The following is a 14,686-nucleotide window of genomic DNA, read 5'->3' on the forward strand; positions in this document are numbered from 1 at the left end:
TAGACAGAAAGATAGATAGATAGATAGATAGATAAATAGATAGATAGATGATAGATAGATTAGATAGATAGATAGATAGATAGATAGATAGATAGATAGATAGATAGATGATAGATAGATAGATAGATAGATAGAAGAGAGAGAGAGAGAGAGAGAGAGAGAGAGAGAGAGAGAGAGAGAGAGAGAGAGAGAGAGAGAGAGAGAGAGAGAGAGAGAGAGAGAGAGAGAGAGAGAGAGAGAGAGAATAGATATAGACGCATGTACTCATACATACATGGAGAGGGACTCGGGAGAGAGAAACAGAGACACATATTGTTGTTTTTGTTATTAGAATTAGTAATCAAATTGACGCTACACAAAAGAGCTTCGTGATTTCTCAAGTAGGTTATTTCATTATCTGGTGCTCTAGCGCCCCCTAGTGTCAAGTCCAGCTCACGTCAATGAGTTTCCATACATAAGAAAGTGAGCAATCTGATCATTTACTGACCACTTTTCTATCTTGAAGACCTGTTGAATATCACCTTTCGCAATCACTTAAAACAGCTCGGTGCTCAATACTGTTTTTGTATTGGTAGAAACTGAAACGAGCTTTATCCCAGTAGCACTAGTCAGATTATTTATATGGTGATTACAAAGTCAACGCAGTTTTTCCCCCAATACATTCTGGGGAATAAACGACAAATTGTTTTATTTCCATGGGGACTACAGAGATTGATATGCTAATTTGAAATTATATTAAAAGTATTTATGCAGAGAAATGTAGTTATTTGTGTACAGCTCTGTATCATAGTAGTATAGACTGAATGACGTGTGCAGCTACTATCTCATATAAGGTCATGTTGTTCAGGGTCCCCTATTCGTGATCTGCTTTCATAATCAACTTATTAAAAAAAAACCTGCAGGCGAGCAGAATTACGTGCAAATAAGTCACGTTAGGATTTGCACAGCAAGGCTGCCCATGCGATCTCCCAACATCAGCTGTGTGGTCGATACTGGTTTAGTGGACGAGAGGAGGTGTTAGTGTGACTCATGCCTGCGCACATCTACTGCTGCTCCTGCTTTAAAATAGCCAAGTACTTGTGCTGGAGCAAACAGGGGCATCCCTAATTCTTTATGCACTCGACTGACATTCAAATGTATTTTCTCTCTGGAGTTGTATAAAAGAATTTTATTTGGCAAGACAGCAAGATTAGAAGGTTTAAACAGCTGGAGTAAGAGATCACCAACCTGACTAGCTTCAGGTATAGGTAAGCACTCTTTATACATGTGTGTTTGTTTATATATATATATATATATATATATATATATATATATATATATATATATATATATATATATATATATATATATATATATATATATATATTAATTTCAAAGGGAAGTGGGAAGTGCATAATATCGTTCCTATATAACCTGTTACACCGATCACATATAGCTAGTTTTGCTTTTTCCTTTTTTTGGAGCAATTTAGTTCAAGATATTATTTTAATGTAAAAAATCGATTTGTTTTGATATAATAATTGTGGTTTTAGGTATTTTCACTACAAATAATATTTTCCTTTCAATTATTGTCATTAGGGAAATATAGAGAAGCAAAATCCAATATATGTGATGTCATGCATTTATGTATAAAATAGGTTACGATCAGTTAGAGAATGAGTTTTAGATTTAATAAGAGTTGTGATGAAGATGACCTCTTTAAGAAAGAGTCTATTGCTGTAAACAGTTATGTCACTTGGCTCTTTAAATATTTTAGATCGCAATGCATAATGTTTATGTTATCTGCAATAAATAATAGTGTATATATATATATGCATTACAGATATTGATAAATTAGCAAATGCTTTCATGTGTTGAGACTAGGTTGTATTAAAACAAGTTTATGCAGATTGTGTTTGAATTATTTAAGCTATATAAATATATATCTTTCTTACTTTGTCTTCAAAGTCATTTTATTTGATAATTACGACCCCTTTTGTATCTGAGATCAATCTGACATAAGTCATTATGAGATTGTTCAGTATCCTCTGATATAATTACTGGAGACTTCATGGTCTGCTGAGCTAGTCTATAGGACAAATCGTTTAGACACAAGCAAAGGGAACAATATCAATATCATAGTTCCTTAGAAATCTCCATAGATGTATATAGGAATTAGGCTCACTAGCATTGTAGTTTTGCTTATATAGCTGGTTTAATGAAGACTGAAGATTCCTGGATCTGTGTTGGGTCCAACTCTAAAGCTCCAACCCTTCTCTGTTTGAGATAGATATTCGCACCTTGACTCCTTGTGAAGAGGAAAGCTATTTGGAATTTTCAAGGCACCTAACAAAAGGATTGTATCTTAGGAGAGATGGCAACGTCTTCTCCTTCCTCCTCCAGTGTCAATCAGGACACCAACCCAACAAATTTACGACCTACAAGTATGAACACTTTATTTTTTTATTTTACAATACTATGCATTTATATGGGTTCAAATTGCATATTGAAAACAATAATGGTGTCTATTGAATGCACTGTTTATATAAATTGAATGATTTATTGGATAAGTGGATAAGTATATAAATATGATTTTTCTTATATATATATATATATATATATATATATATATATATATATATATATATATATATATATATATATATATATATATATATATATAAAAATCATTTTTTATCTTGGATGCATATTTCATCTGCTTAAATTAAAATTTCCGGGGTTATTAGCATTGCAATCAGGTGCATTCTGGCTTTATAACAAATTCTTCTGTGCTTTTAGTAAAATCTATAATCAGCTGGCGTTTGTGGATAATTATAGTCGTTTAGCATTAAATTGCTGTGGATTTGAGGTTTGGTATTGTGGCTGAGAATAAGAAGCAGTGCTAGAAGATTGTGGCTGTAATCAGTCTCCAGCTCTGCCTGGACAATTTAGGCGATCCCATAAAAAAGAAATCTGGATGACATAATCACCAGAGACAAAGAGGGAGAAAGAAGGGAATAAAAGGCTGGCAGCAACTCCTACCCTGGAAAAGCTGCAGGAGCTATGAGGCATGAACAGAGTCATTATTTTGATTATTCTGGAACGAAAGAGAGTGAACAAAATGCAAAAAACCTGAAATGATAATGGTTTATTTGTGCTACCCAAAAGCCTTGTCACAAACGGTTGCATATCTATATATGTCAGCAGGAAACACTGATTTGTTTATTATGCTATTAATTATTTACGAATAAGTTTAGTCAGTTGTACAGTTTAATATGGGTTTAAAATGCAGTTTCTTTTAATGTATCATCTGAATCAGTAGCAACACAATATTAATTATTATCAATTATTATCAATTATTATTATTATTATTATTATTATTATTATTATCTATTTGGTATGTGTTGTTTTTTTAAGTATGTTATTAATTAAGTGTTCTTTAGTTTCTTAATAAAGGCACCCATGTAATTGTTTTGCTGTCTGATTTCAATAATAAAACCTAGTAAATATATTGAATATTGCATGATGATTATTAAATAATATTTCGTCTTCCACAGTGTGAACAGTAGACTATTTGTTCAGCACATACCCCCATGGTTTAAATACCCCATGTCTCCCTCCTGCTGTATATGGATTTTGTGTAACTCTAGCTGACTGTCTAGTTCCTCTCTCACAGATCCGCTCTAATTCTCTCTGTTATAGGGTCATTTATTTAGTCCTGATCCCTCACTCCCTGTACTGCTCATGTGATCCCCTCAGCTCCTCTCCCAGACCAATCCTAACCAGAGCCCCCACCTCCCACACCTGTCTGTTCCTGTTCTTTTCCCAATCCCTATTATCTCAATTTGTGTGACTGTAAACTGCTCACTTATTATTTACTGTTTGTTTTTTACTGGAGCATGCAAGTAAGCAGGTATATGAAGTAGGTTGTTGTTACTTCTTACTGTACCTCAATCTTACACAGTTATATATATATACACATATAAATATATATATACACACACCAACACTATCATACACACACCAACACTATCATACACACACCAACACTATCATACACACACCAACACTATCATACACACATACACACACATACATTTGGAACGAATAGTAGAATTTAAGAGATATTTGATGATCAAATATGAATTACTAAATCTTAAAATACTTTTAATGGATTCCTTTGTTTGTGAAGTACCACTAGTTTGAACATAAAAATATGAATTAAATAATGTGCAGCTATAGTTGGAGAAGGTAGGTGACGTAACTGATGGGACAATTTGCGTCATTCAACCAAAGTCTATATCCCTTGTTTAAACTGGTGCAGGTCTAGTTGTTATTCTCTAGTGCACATAAAAGATCCCCACAGTGTCGCAAAATTTTGTTTTTATGTTAAAATATATTGTTTTCATGGCAGCAGGTAAATTAAAATCGCACAAACAATCATACACTTACACCTCCATTTTAGCAAACTAGTTCCATGACCGATTTGTGAGTAACTCAACATTTCTACAAGGAATTGCAAATATTTTATATGGTGTATGAGAAGGTAATCTATATGTCAAAATGCTTATTTGCGTTACTGTTGTAGACACATATGACATCATTATGTATATGCTAAATTATATGGTGAGTTATATCAACATCATCTGTAAAATTTACATTGGCATAAAAAATAGAACTTTGTTCTTTACAGGTTTATTAATTGTATTTTATTACTAGAAATGTAGTAACATTTAACACATTCTCTGATCTGTACCTTCATCAACATATCTATCTATTTATCTATTTAACTATATATCATCTGTCTATCTTTCTCACTTTCTATCTATCTATCTATCTATCTATCTATCTATCTATCTATCTATCTATCTATCTATCTGCCAGTCTCTATAAACTTACATACAGTACACTACTTTTAGTGAACCAGTAAAACTAATATTGTAGTTTGTACAGATATTGTGAAATTCGTTTTCATTCTAAATTTATGAGGCTATTCTGTTTAATTTTATTAACATTCATTTTAGTGCAAATTGCATAGCATATTTGTTTTCTCTAAAAAAAAACCTGTAATTAAATTTAAATTAAGTTTGATTTTGATAGAGATTTTAGAATATAAATGTGTACAACAACCAGTAGAGAACTTATGGAAAAACACATTAATCATCTATATTATAGTGTCAGGATTTAGAATTAGACTATACTTTTTTTTTTTTAAGAGAGATCAACGTTTCGACAATAATTATATGGTCCAGACACTCTGTAAATGCATGGGAAGAGGTTCAATAATTTCTCTTTAGTTCTATAAGGGGTGGATAATAATCTATTTGTCAGCAGTCAATTTATCATCTCCAGATACGGTTTACGCAAAATGTAAAAATAAAGACATGGAGGATATTAATCAAAATTATAAAGTTTAATTACAAATATTAATATAATAAGTTCTTAAAGCCCTGAAATAATTTTGATAAAATCACAGGAAAATCTAAAAGTGAAGGAATCTGGCTAAGAAAGCCTATCTAGAAAAGATAATGAAGAGCAGCGTATACATAGAGAATCAATAAAAGGGCCAGTTTAGATGATCTATTATGTTGTACTTTCCAAAGACTTGAATATCATTAAATGACAGGGGGCACAGCCCAGAATTTATATTTCAAGCTAGACTAGTAGTTATTCAGTACAGAGACAGGGACACAATTGTAGATTGCGCAGACCATATATGGTGCTGTTAGTAAGTTACCTTCTGGGTATTTGTTACCTTCTGGGTATTTCAGGGAGTAACATTCCGAAGCAGAGCGAGTTAAATACAGATATGGTCAGGGGAGGGTACAAGACAAAAAGTAAATGATGACAGAAACCCTGAAAAGATAGAAATACATGGTCAGATATGGATGTAGAAACATATATATATATATATATATATATATATATATATATATATATATATATATATATATATATATAGAGAGAGAGAGAGAGAGAGAGAGAGAGAGAGAGAGAGAGAGAGAGAGAGAGAGAGAGAGAGAGAGAGAGAGGGGGGGGGATTAAAAGTGATTCAAATAAAAGAAATATGAAGAAGATACTGAGTTAAGACCTTGGTATGGAAGAAAAAATAATATAAAGAGGCATTGGTATATGGGTGAGTGAGGGGTGAGGAGGAGACATGAAAGGGTTTACAAAGAGAGAAAATAGAAGACTGATATGGAGATGGAAGAGTAGAAAATGGCATAGGAGGGAGGAGGGGGTGGATAGTGGGCGCCATAGCTGTGTAGATTATTAGGGGCTCATATCACGTCATACATATGAAATACGAATTTGCCATCACTGGAATCCTTTTACTATCCAGATGTCAGCACAGACATTTATTTAGTGTCCATCACAGAATATACATCATGTCACTGCTGCCAAAGAACAGCATAATCAGGATAAAATATAAAAAGAATTGCCCAGAGTTATGTGTGATAAATGCTTCTGATCTTTGTTTATGGTTGGGTATTTTGTTTTGTTTTTTTAACAATAGTCTAATCAGTGTATGTTGAACTCCGGGTTTAATCCCTTAGTCCTTAGAGTGCTGGACCTGGTAGTTTTGGGGTTAATGACAGGTTAATGAAGATTCAGTAGTTTTGAATTGTAAGGGAGAAGCTCATCTGTTTTGAAGCGTCAGCCTCTAACACAAGCTGTACTGTGGCCCTGCAAGTCTGATCATCTAGTCAAATACTATTTTTCAGCCAATTAATTCCTGCACTTCTCCCTGACCCCATTTCATGGCCGTTACTTTGCTGGAGATGCACCAAGGTTTCTATAGATGCTATTGGATTGGAGGAAAACTGTACCTTGTTTTCTGGGCTGAAATTGACACTAATAAATCCACTCTGCGTTCCAGTTTTAGAATAGTCTATTAATGTATTTGTTTTTCACTGGAAATCTGGCCAATCGTTTTGTTCAGTTTGTAAACATGTATGTTTTTGTAAATCATTATTTCCATCATTATTCAGACATTGCCCTTACAATATATGTTTATTCATTCAGAAGCTTCACAATGTGTAAATGGTTATTTTGTATAACTAAAACACTGTGCTTATAGTTAGTAAATGGTTACATGTATTGGATATGAATGTGTCTGAGGTTTATATAATCTATAACATAAACAATATATAGGCTTATTGCTATGCTTAGCCTAAGTGTGATATGTTTATGTTTTCTCTGCATTTTATTTTCAGCCTATGATACCTGGTGTGGTGTGGCTCATGGGTGCACGAAAAAAATTGGACTAAAGATTTGCGGTAGGTTGGAGAGATGTGTGATTTTTATTAATTGGTTTCTTATTTTAGTATTGAATATACCATTTATATGAAATTATTATTTATTTCATATGAGAAATATCAGAGGCTGGATTAGATATGATTTACTGTAACTGATATGAAACGAAATCATCACTGTTCTGTAAGAAAAATTATTTAATTAATCGCATGTATAGAAATCTGCCAAGTTCATTTCATAAATCATTTCTACTAAAACGCTCTGAAAGGTCTTGGCTTGAATTCACAAAAGCTATGTAGCTCCACATAGTGGCAATAAGTAGAATTGCAGGACCTGTTGTGGAAATAATTTTAGATTTATTGCTCTTTACTAATAAAATTTGCTCTTTTAATTTGGCAAATGGGAAACATAAAACTTATTAGAATTTTACATAATTTAAATAATAAAAAAAATACCGCAATATTAAAATAATATAAATACAATAATATAAATTGGCCATATAAAATTTGTATTGTGGTTTTATTTTCTAACATTATTTTATGCACAGACTAATGTAATTTAAATATACTACATTAACTGTTTAAATTAACTGTCGTTTTAAAGCTAATAATTATAAAAAAATTATATATAATTAAATTTGTTTGATATTTGCCCGTGTTGGATAAGCTGAGAGCTCCACCAGTTGAGATGCTGTTGCTTTTAAGGATGGCATTTTTGAAGAACAGTTAGTCTGATATAGTTAATCTGCAATAATACATTATATGAAACGTAAATCTCTGTATTCCGCTGCAATAAGTGGTCTTTGAGTCATTCCACCAACAACTGTCAATAATTCGATGGGGAATGGTGCTTAAAATGCTTCTACCATGCATATAAAAGCACATCAGTTAAATAGTTAAATGTTGTTTTTTTTATTATTTAATTTTTGTAATTATTTTTTGGCATGGCTGTGTATATCTGGCTCCCGGGACTCTACTGCTCATTGGCTGATAAGGATAGCTCACAAATAAAAAAGCAAAGGAGAATAGAATTCTTTTTAAAGGGATATGAAACCCACATGTTTTTTTCTTTTATGATTCGGATAGAGCAAGAAATTTTAAGCAACTTTCTAATTTACTCCTATTATCCATTGTTCTTCGTTCTCTTAGTATCTTTATTCGAAAAAGCAGGGATGCAAGCTTAGGAGTCTGCACTTTTTTTGTTCAGTACCCTTGGTAGCGCTTGCTTATTGGTGGCTACATTTACCCACCAATCAGCAAGGCTACCCAGGTGCTGAACCAAAAATGGCCCGGCTCCTTAGCTTTAAATTCCTGCTTTTCAAATAAAAATTGCAAGAGAACTGATAATAGGAGTAAATTAGAACGTTGCTTAAAATTGCTTGCTCTATCTGAATCATGAAAAATTTTGGTTTAGTGTCCTTTAAAAAAAAAAAAAAATCAGAGAGAGAAGCAGTGATATATTTTGAAACATTCTATTTTACATGGAACAGGAGAGTGTTTTTGAGCATCATATCCCCTAAATTACAAGTGTTTTGTTTATGTTTTGTTTTTATTTTAAATTGTTATATTTGTTACACATTAATAGGCAATGCATCATATATACCCCAATTTAAGAAACACATAAATCTTTGAAATATTGGAATATTATCCACATTCTAAACCTCCTTGTAATGAAGTTTATTTGTATTATTACTAAAATATTACCAAAATAATTGCATGTTATATACATTTACATAACTATTGTAACATCTGTTATAATTTATATTAGAATTAGAATTTGTTTCTTGGTTAGTATTTTTCTATAACAGAACATTTTTAGGGTATATTATATCTCTACAGCAATACATATATATATAAAAGATTGATTGTAACCTGGAAACATAATTATAATATTGTTACCCTTTAAACACAAACACAATCTGGTATATATTCTGGCTATACCACAGTCTCATCTCAATGTCTATGATTTCTCATGCTTATCTGGCTGGAAAATACGGATCTCTTGAGGAATAAGATTAATAGCAGCAACATTAGCAAGGAATCCATCAGAGAGCTGTTTTGGTGAGATAGCCTTCATGGCAACCAGCACTGCCACATCTATGGGAAATAAATAGATAACAACCCCTTTCATCTATAATTATGCTTTATCAGTCAAGGCAGATGGGAGTGTATGATTTGTGTTTTTTTATCAGCCATTCGTTATTTTGTTCTGTAAATTCATTTTAGATCTAGTTATAGGTGAATATTGGGAACATATAACAAATGTATTTATAGTTCTTTCAGTTTCACCTTATTCAGTAAAATAAATAGTGAATTGCATTGGATTTTTTATGTTATGCCATTCAGAAATAAAGTATGTTAAAAGAGGAATTTTTAGGTCTATAAATAGCATCTGGTATGGGTTTAATGGACCATTTTGTTACCAGCGCTTTCTGTGTCTGGAGAACTGAGCTTTTTCATCATCCTTTTAATTTAGTAGGGCAAGCAGAACTGATAAAGTAACGCACCACTGGTCCTGTCTAGCACAGAGCCTAACCTGTATGAGAGCCACTCAGCTGAGCCTTAGACACCAGCAGCACTTTGTCACTCCTACAGGAATAAATATATCCTCAAGAAACAAATTAACACTGATTAGACATTAAATCGTTTTCAGCACTATGTGCATTTTATAGTTTTTTAATAATATATATATATATATATATATATATATATATATATATATATATATATATATATATATATGCTGGGGCTTATATTTTATATTTTCAAATTAAGATTTTATTCACACACACACCCCCATTTATACACACACTAGATATATGTGTGTATCACACACATATATCTTATATATATATATATGTATATATATATATATATATATATATATATATATATATATATATATGTATATATATATATATATATATATATATATATATATATATACATACACACATACATATACACATACATACATACATACACACACACACACACATACATATACATTTTATACACACACACACACACACACACACATACATATACATTTTATACACACACACACACACATACGATTATATATATATATATATATATATATATATATATATATATATATAGTTATACACACACACATACAAAACGTATCCAATACAACACCCACGTATATATAATATTATGCAGGTATATTCACACACACGCATACATATACACGCTCACATATTTATACACGCAGACACACATATGTATATTTATACATTTTATACATACACACACATACATATATATATATATATATATATATATATATATATATATATATATATATATATATATATAGTTATACACACACACATACAAAACGTACCCAATACAACACCCACGTATATATTATGCACGTATATTCACACACACACACATACATATACACACTCACATATGTATACACGCAGACACATATATGTATACACGCAGGCACACATACGTATACACACACACATACATATACACACTCACATATGTATACACGCAGACACACATATGTATACACGCAGGCGCACATATGTATACACGTAGGCACACATATGTATACACGCAGACACACATATGTATACACGCAGACACACATATGTATACACGCAGGCACACATATGTATACACGCAGGCACACATATGTATACACGTAGGCACACATATGTATACACGCAGGCACACATATGTATACACGCAGGCACACATATGTATACACACACACAGATCCAAATAACCCTTACATACCACAGTTTATTTTTGAAGAAAAACATATTTTAAATCACAAAACTTACACAACCAATCATAGTTGTTAGATTATAAAGAGCCCTTTAATTATACATTCGTTAAACAGAATTCTAGTGAATGTACAAGATTACACAGCCCATTACCTGAAGATTTCATCCAATTTCTAAGGAATCTAACGCTTTTGTTGAATGCTATAAAAAACATTAAAACAAACCACACTCAAAGGGCTTAGCTAACAAATTCAACTATCTGCAAAGACAGCAACATAAGAACATTGCACTAGATGTGTCAACACAAACATATTTTGGCTGCATTTACAATAATATACATTTAATGCTATGACAAACGAGTTGGAATTGTCAGTTTTATTAGAAACTTACTATTGCAATTTTATTAGACATATTCACCCTTTGGCTGCCAGAGAGCATTGTTTTACTTCCATCATTGCCTGCCAATTGGTTAAGCTGGTGTGGCTAGAAAGACTTTTTATTATGTTTTCACATTTATGTTTGATGTATAAATGATGTAATCAGTTACTCATTTGTAACAAGGAAGAAGCCTGTATCAATAACTGGATTTATTCCGCTATTTGGTTTGGAAAACTTGCTCTCCATTTAGTGAGGTAGTGAATAAAATAGCTGTGCGTTTGGCTCAAGATGAACCTATTAAATTCATTCACTTCACAGAAACTTCACAGCATTTCACTGTATATTGTTATAATATGGTTCTAACTCAGATCTTCTCACCTTATGAAATACACGACATGTTGGTTTTGGATAGTTTTGTTTTAGCATCAGACACCTCCCTCTTTCATCTAAAGATGTTAAAATGTCTGATCATCAAGGCAAATACACAAAGGCCATTGACATCAGACTTTCCTGCCAACCAACTGACATCCTCTTGTATAAGGAAATAAAACAAAACAGCTCTCTGTGTATTTATAACAAAACACAACCTTATCAGCCCCATACCAGGCACCAGAGAGTATTTAGCATAAGATCATATCTACCTTGGCAGTGGGCTGACGTTTGCTAAAAATACCATGCCTCAAATACCTTGCTTTCATTTGCAATAAAATCAAACCTGCTCTTAGTGTTTGCTACACAAACCGATCCAACATAAAAATGCAAACCTAGTTCTCACTGTTATACAGATGTCTGTACAATACATAGCACTAAGCAGTGATTGATTTATGTATTTTTGTTTATTTTTAAATGTTATGTTTTATCTTCAAGCTTTGCCACAGTTTAATGAGTAGGCAGACAGAAAGAGAGGCTCAGAGAAGCAGAGAGACAAGAGATAGGCAGATGATAGACGGATGACCTGACAGTTGGATGGTTAGAACCACAGCAGACAGTAACAAAATGGAAACCTATTTGTTTTCTTATAAAAACAGGTCTATCTATCCTATGCCTAACCTTAAAGGGACACTGAACCCACATGTTTTCTTTTATGATTCAGATAGAGCATGCAATTTTAAGCAACTTTCTAATTTACTCCTATTATCAATTTTTCTTCGTTCTCTTGCTATCTTTATTTGAAAAAGAAGGCATCTAAGCTAAGAAGCCAGACACTTTTTGGTTCAGAGGGTGGACAGCAATTGTTTATTGGTGGGTGAATTTATCCACCAATCAGCAAGAACAACCCAGGTTGTTCACCAAAAATGGTCCGGCATCTAAACTTACATTCTTGCTTTTCAAATAAAGATAGCAAGAGATTGAGAATGAAGAAAATTTGATAATAGGAGTAAATTAGAAAGTTTCTTAAAATTGCATGCTCTATCTGAATCATGAAAGAAAGAAAATTGGGTCAAAATGCTGCCCTCTAGTGGTGTTTTACTCACTCACTTATCCCTATCTATGAGTGTGTCTGGAACACTTTATGGCAGCAGTGTTTGTAACAATATTATATGCTCCTAGTCTAGACTGCAAAGAAACCTGAGTAAAGAAATAAATTGTAAATTGTTTTAAAACTGCATCCTCTCTCATGAAAGCACCATTTGACTTTTATATCCTTTCAAATGGATATAAAACAGCTGTTTCATTGTTGTAATAAAAAGCACCAAGAAGTGGGTTTCTAGTATACTTAAAGGACCAGTAAATACAGTAAATTTGCATAATCAGCAAATGCATGATAAAAAGACAATGCAATAGCATTTTTTTCTTAACTTTAGATGAGTAGTAGGAGTTTTTTCAAAATTTTTCAAAATTATGTCTTTTACCACTCCCACTGCATCATGTGACAGCCATCGGCCAATCACAAATGCACATACGTATATTCTGTGAATTCTTGCACATGCTCAGTAGGAGCTGGTGACTCAAAAAGTGTACATATAAAAAGACTGAGCACATTTTGGTAATGGAAGTTAATTGGAAAGTTGTTTAAAATTGCATGCTCTATCTGAATCATGAAAGTTAAATTTTGACTTGAGTGTCCCTTTAATAGAAATCATTGCAATCTGTATTATTCGTAATTTTAACAGGATGTTACGGTACCTTTTATTTCTATTTTTAACTTCACTTGTGTAGGGTACATTACTTCCTGTCACAGCACTACAAGGGGGTTGTGGTCTCTACAGGAAGGCAAAGGAGTAGTTTTTCATTTTATATGGTTGCTAGGAGACACCCGATCTAGCTGCAGTCAGCTAATTGCCCATGCTTAGTAGAGGACTATGTAACAGTAGACATTATGTTCTGTAATGTCCGCACTCATATCACACTAAAGGCAGGGGCTACACTGAGAAATTCTAAGCGCTCATTTTGCAGGATAAGTAAGTTGATTGATGTTTTAAACAAAAGCTGTTTTTTTATATTTACTTTGATTTAAGGTATTTTTTACTAAATGAGCAGTGTTTCATATTAATACAAATGGGTATTTAACAGCTTTTTTAGTCCCTGTAAAAATTGTACTTATATCACGCTCCCTAGTGAATCTGAGAATTATCATTTGTAACCAAAGTTTGCAATTTGCATGATCTTGAAGAAAAAGTCTCAGTGTAGCCCCTGCCTTTAGTGTGATATGAGTGCGGACATTACAGAACATAATTTCTACTGTTACATAGTCCTCTACTAAGCATGGGCAATTAGCGTATGTGCATTTGCAAGTATTTATATTGATTACTCTAGGTGGTATGACATCTTATGACACGTAAATAATGCAATGACCTATTTGGATATTTCACTTCAGATGTTGATAATATATACAGAACAGGTGACACTATTGATGTTTTTACTCTAGTTCAATATGCTGCCATGGTATTCAACATGCAGGGTAATACTCTTGCCTATCAAATGTTACTAATCAGAGGCAGCTGTTCTTCCCTATACTCTTCTGTCACCTGATCATTTTATTTATATATATATATATATATATATATATATATATATATATATATATATATATATATATATATGATTAAGCTTCTATACCTTAAAGGTACATGAAACCCAAATTTTTTATATATATTATTTATCGTAATCGATGTGTTGGAGGTCCAATAGTGGCCTCACTTATGGTATGGAGGTGGTAAACTGAGGATTAGCATTTGAGATTTTTTTTTTATACTCTTCTACAGGTACTGCTTAGATAGCGGGCTACATTATCATATTCCATTTTATTTTCCATTTATGTACAGATCTGCTTATATGACATTTCATTGTTATGGAACATAT

At 32.5% G+C, this 14,686-nt stretch overlaps 1 protein-coding gene across 2 annotated transcripts in view; it reads left to right on the plus strand.

Annotated features, from left to right (window-relative positions):
* Positions 1 to 2,353: 2,353 nt before the first annotated feature.
* The window catches only part of GAD1 (glutamate decarboxylase 1), a 170,324-nt gene continuing 157,991 nt past the window's right edge, over positions 2,354 to 14,686 (plus strand). For both annotated transcript variants that reach the window (XM_053690083.1, XM_053690082.1), the window contains exons 1-2: positions 2,354 to 2,423; positions 7,197 to 7,259. In XM_053690083.1, coding sequence (XP_053546058.1) covers positions 2,354 to 2,423; positions 7,197 to 7,259 — 133 coding nt within the window. The remainder of the gene's footprint in view (positions 2,424 to 7,196; positions 7,260 to 14,686) is intronic.

This window comes from Bombina bombina, chromosome 1 (assembly GCF_027579735.1).
Source record: "Bombina bombina isolate aBomBom1 chromosome 1, aBomBom1.pri, whole genome shotgun sequence".
NCBI classification, from domain to species: Eukaryota; Metazoa; Chordata; class Amphibia; order Anura; family Bombinatoridae; genus Bombina; species Bombina bombina.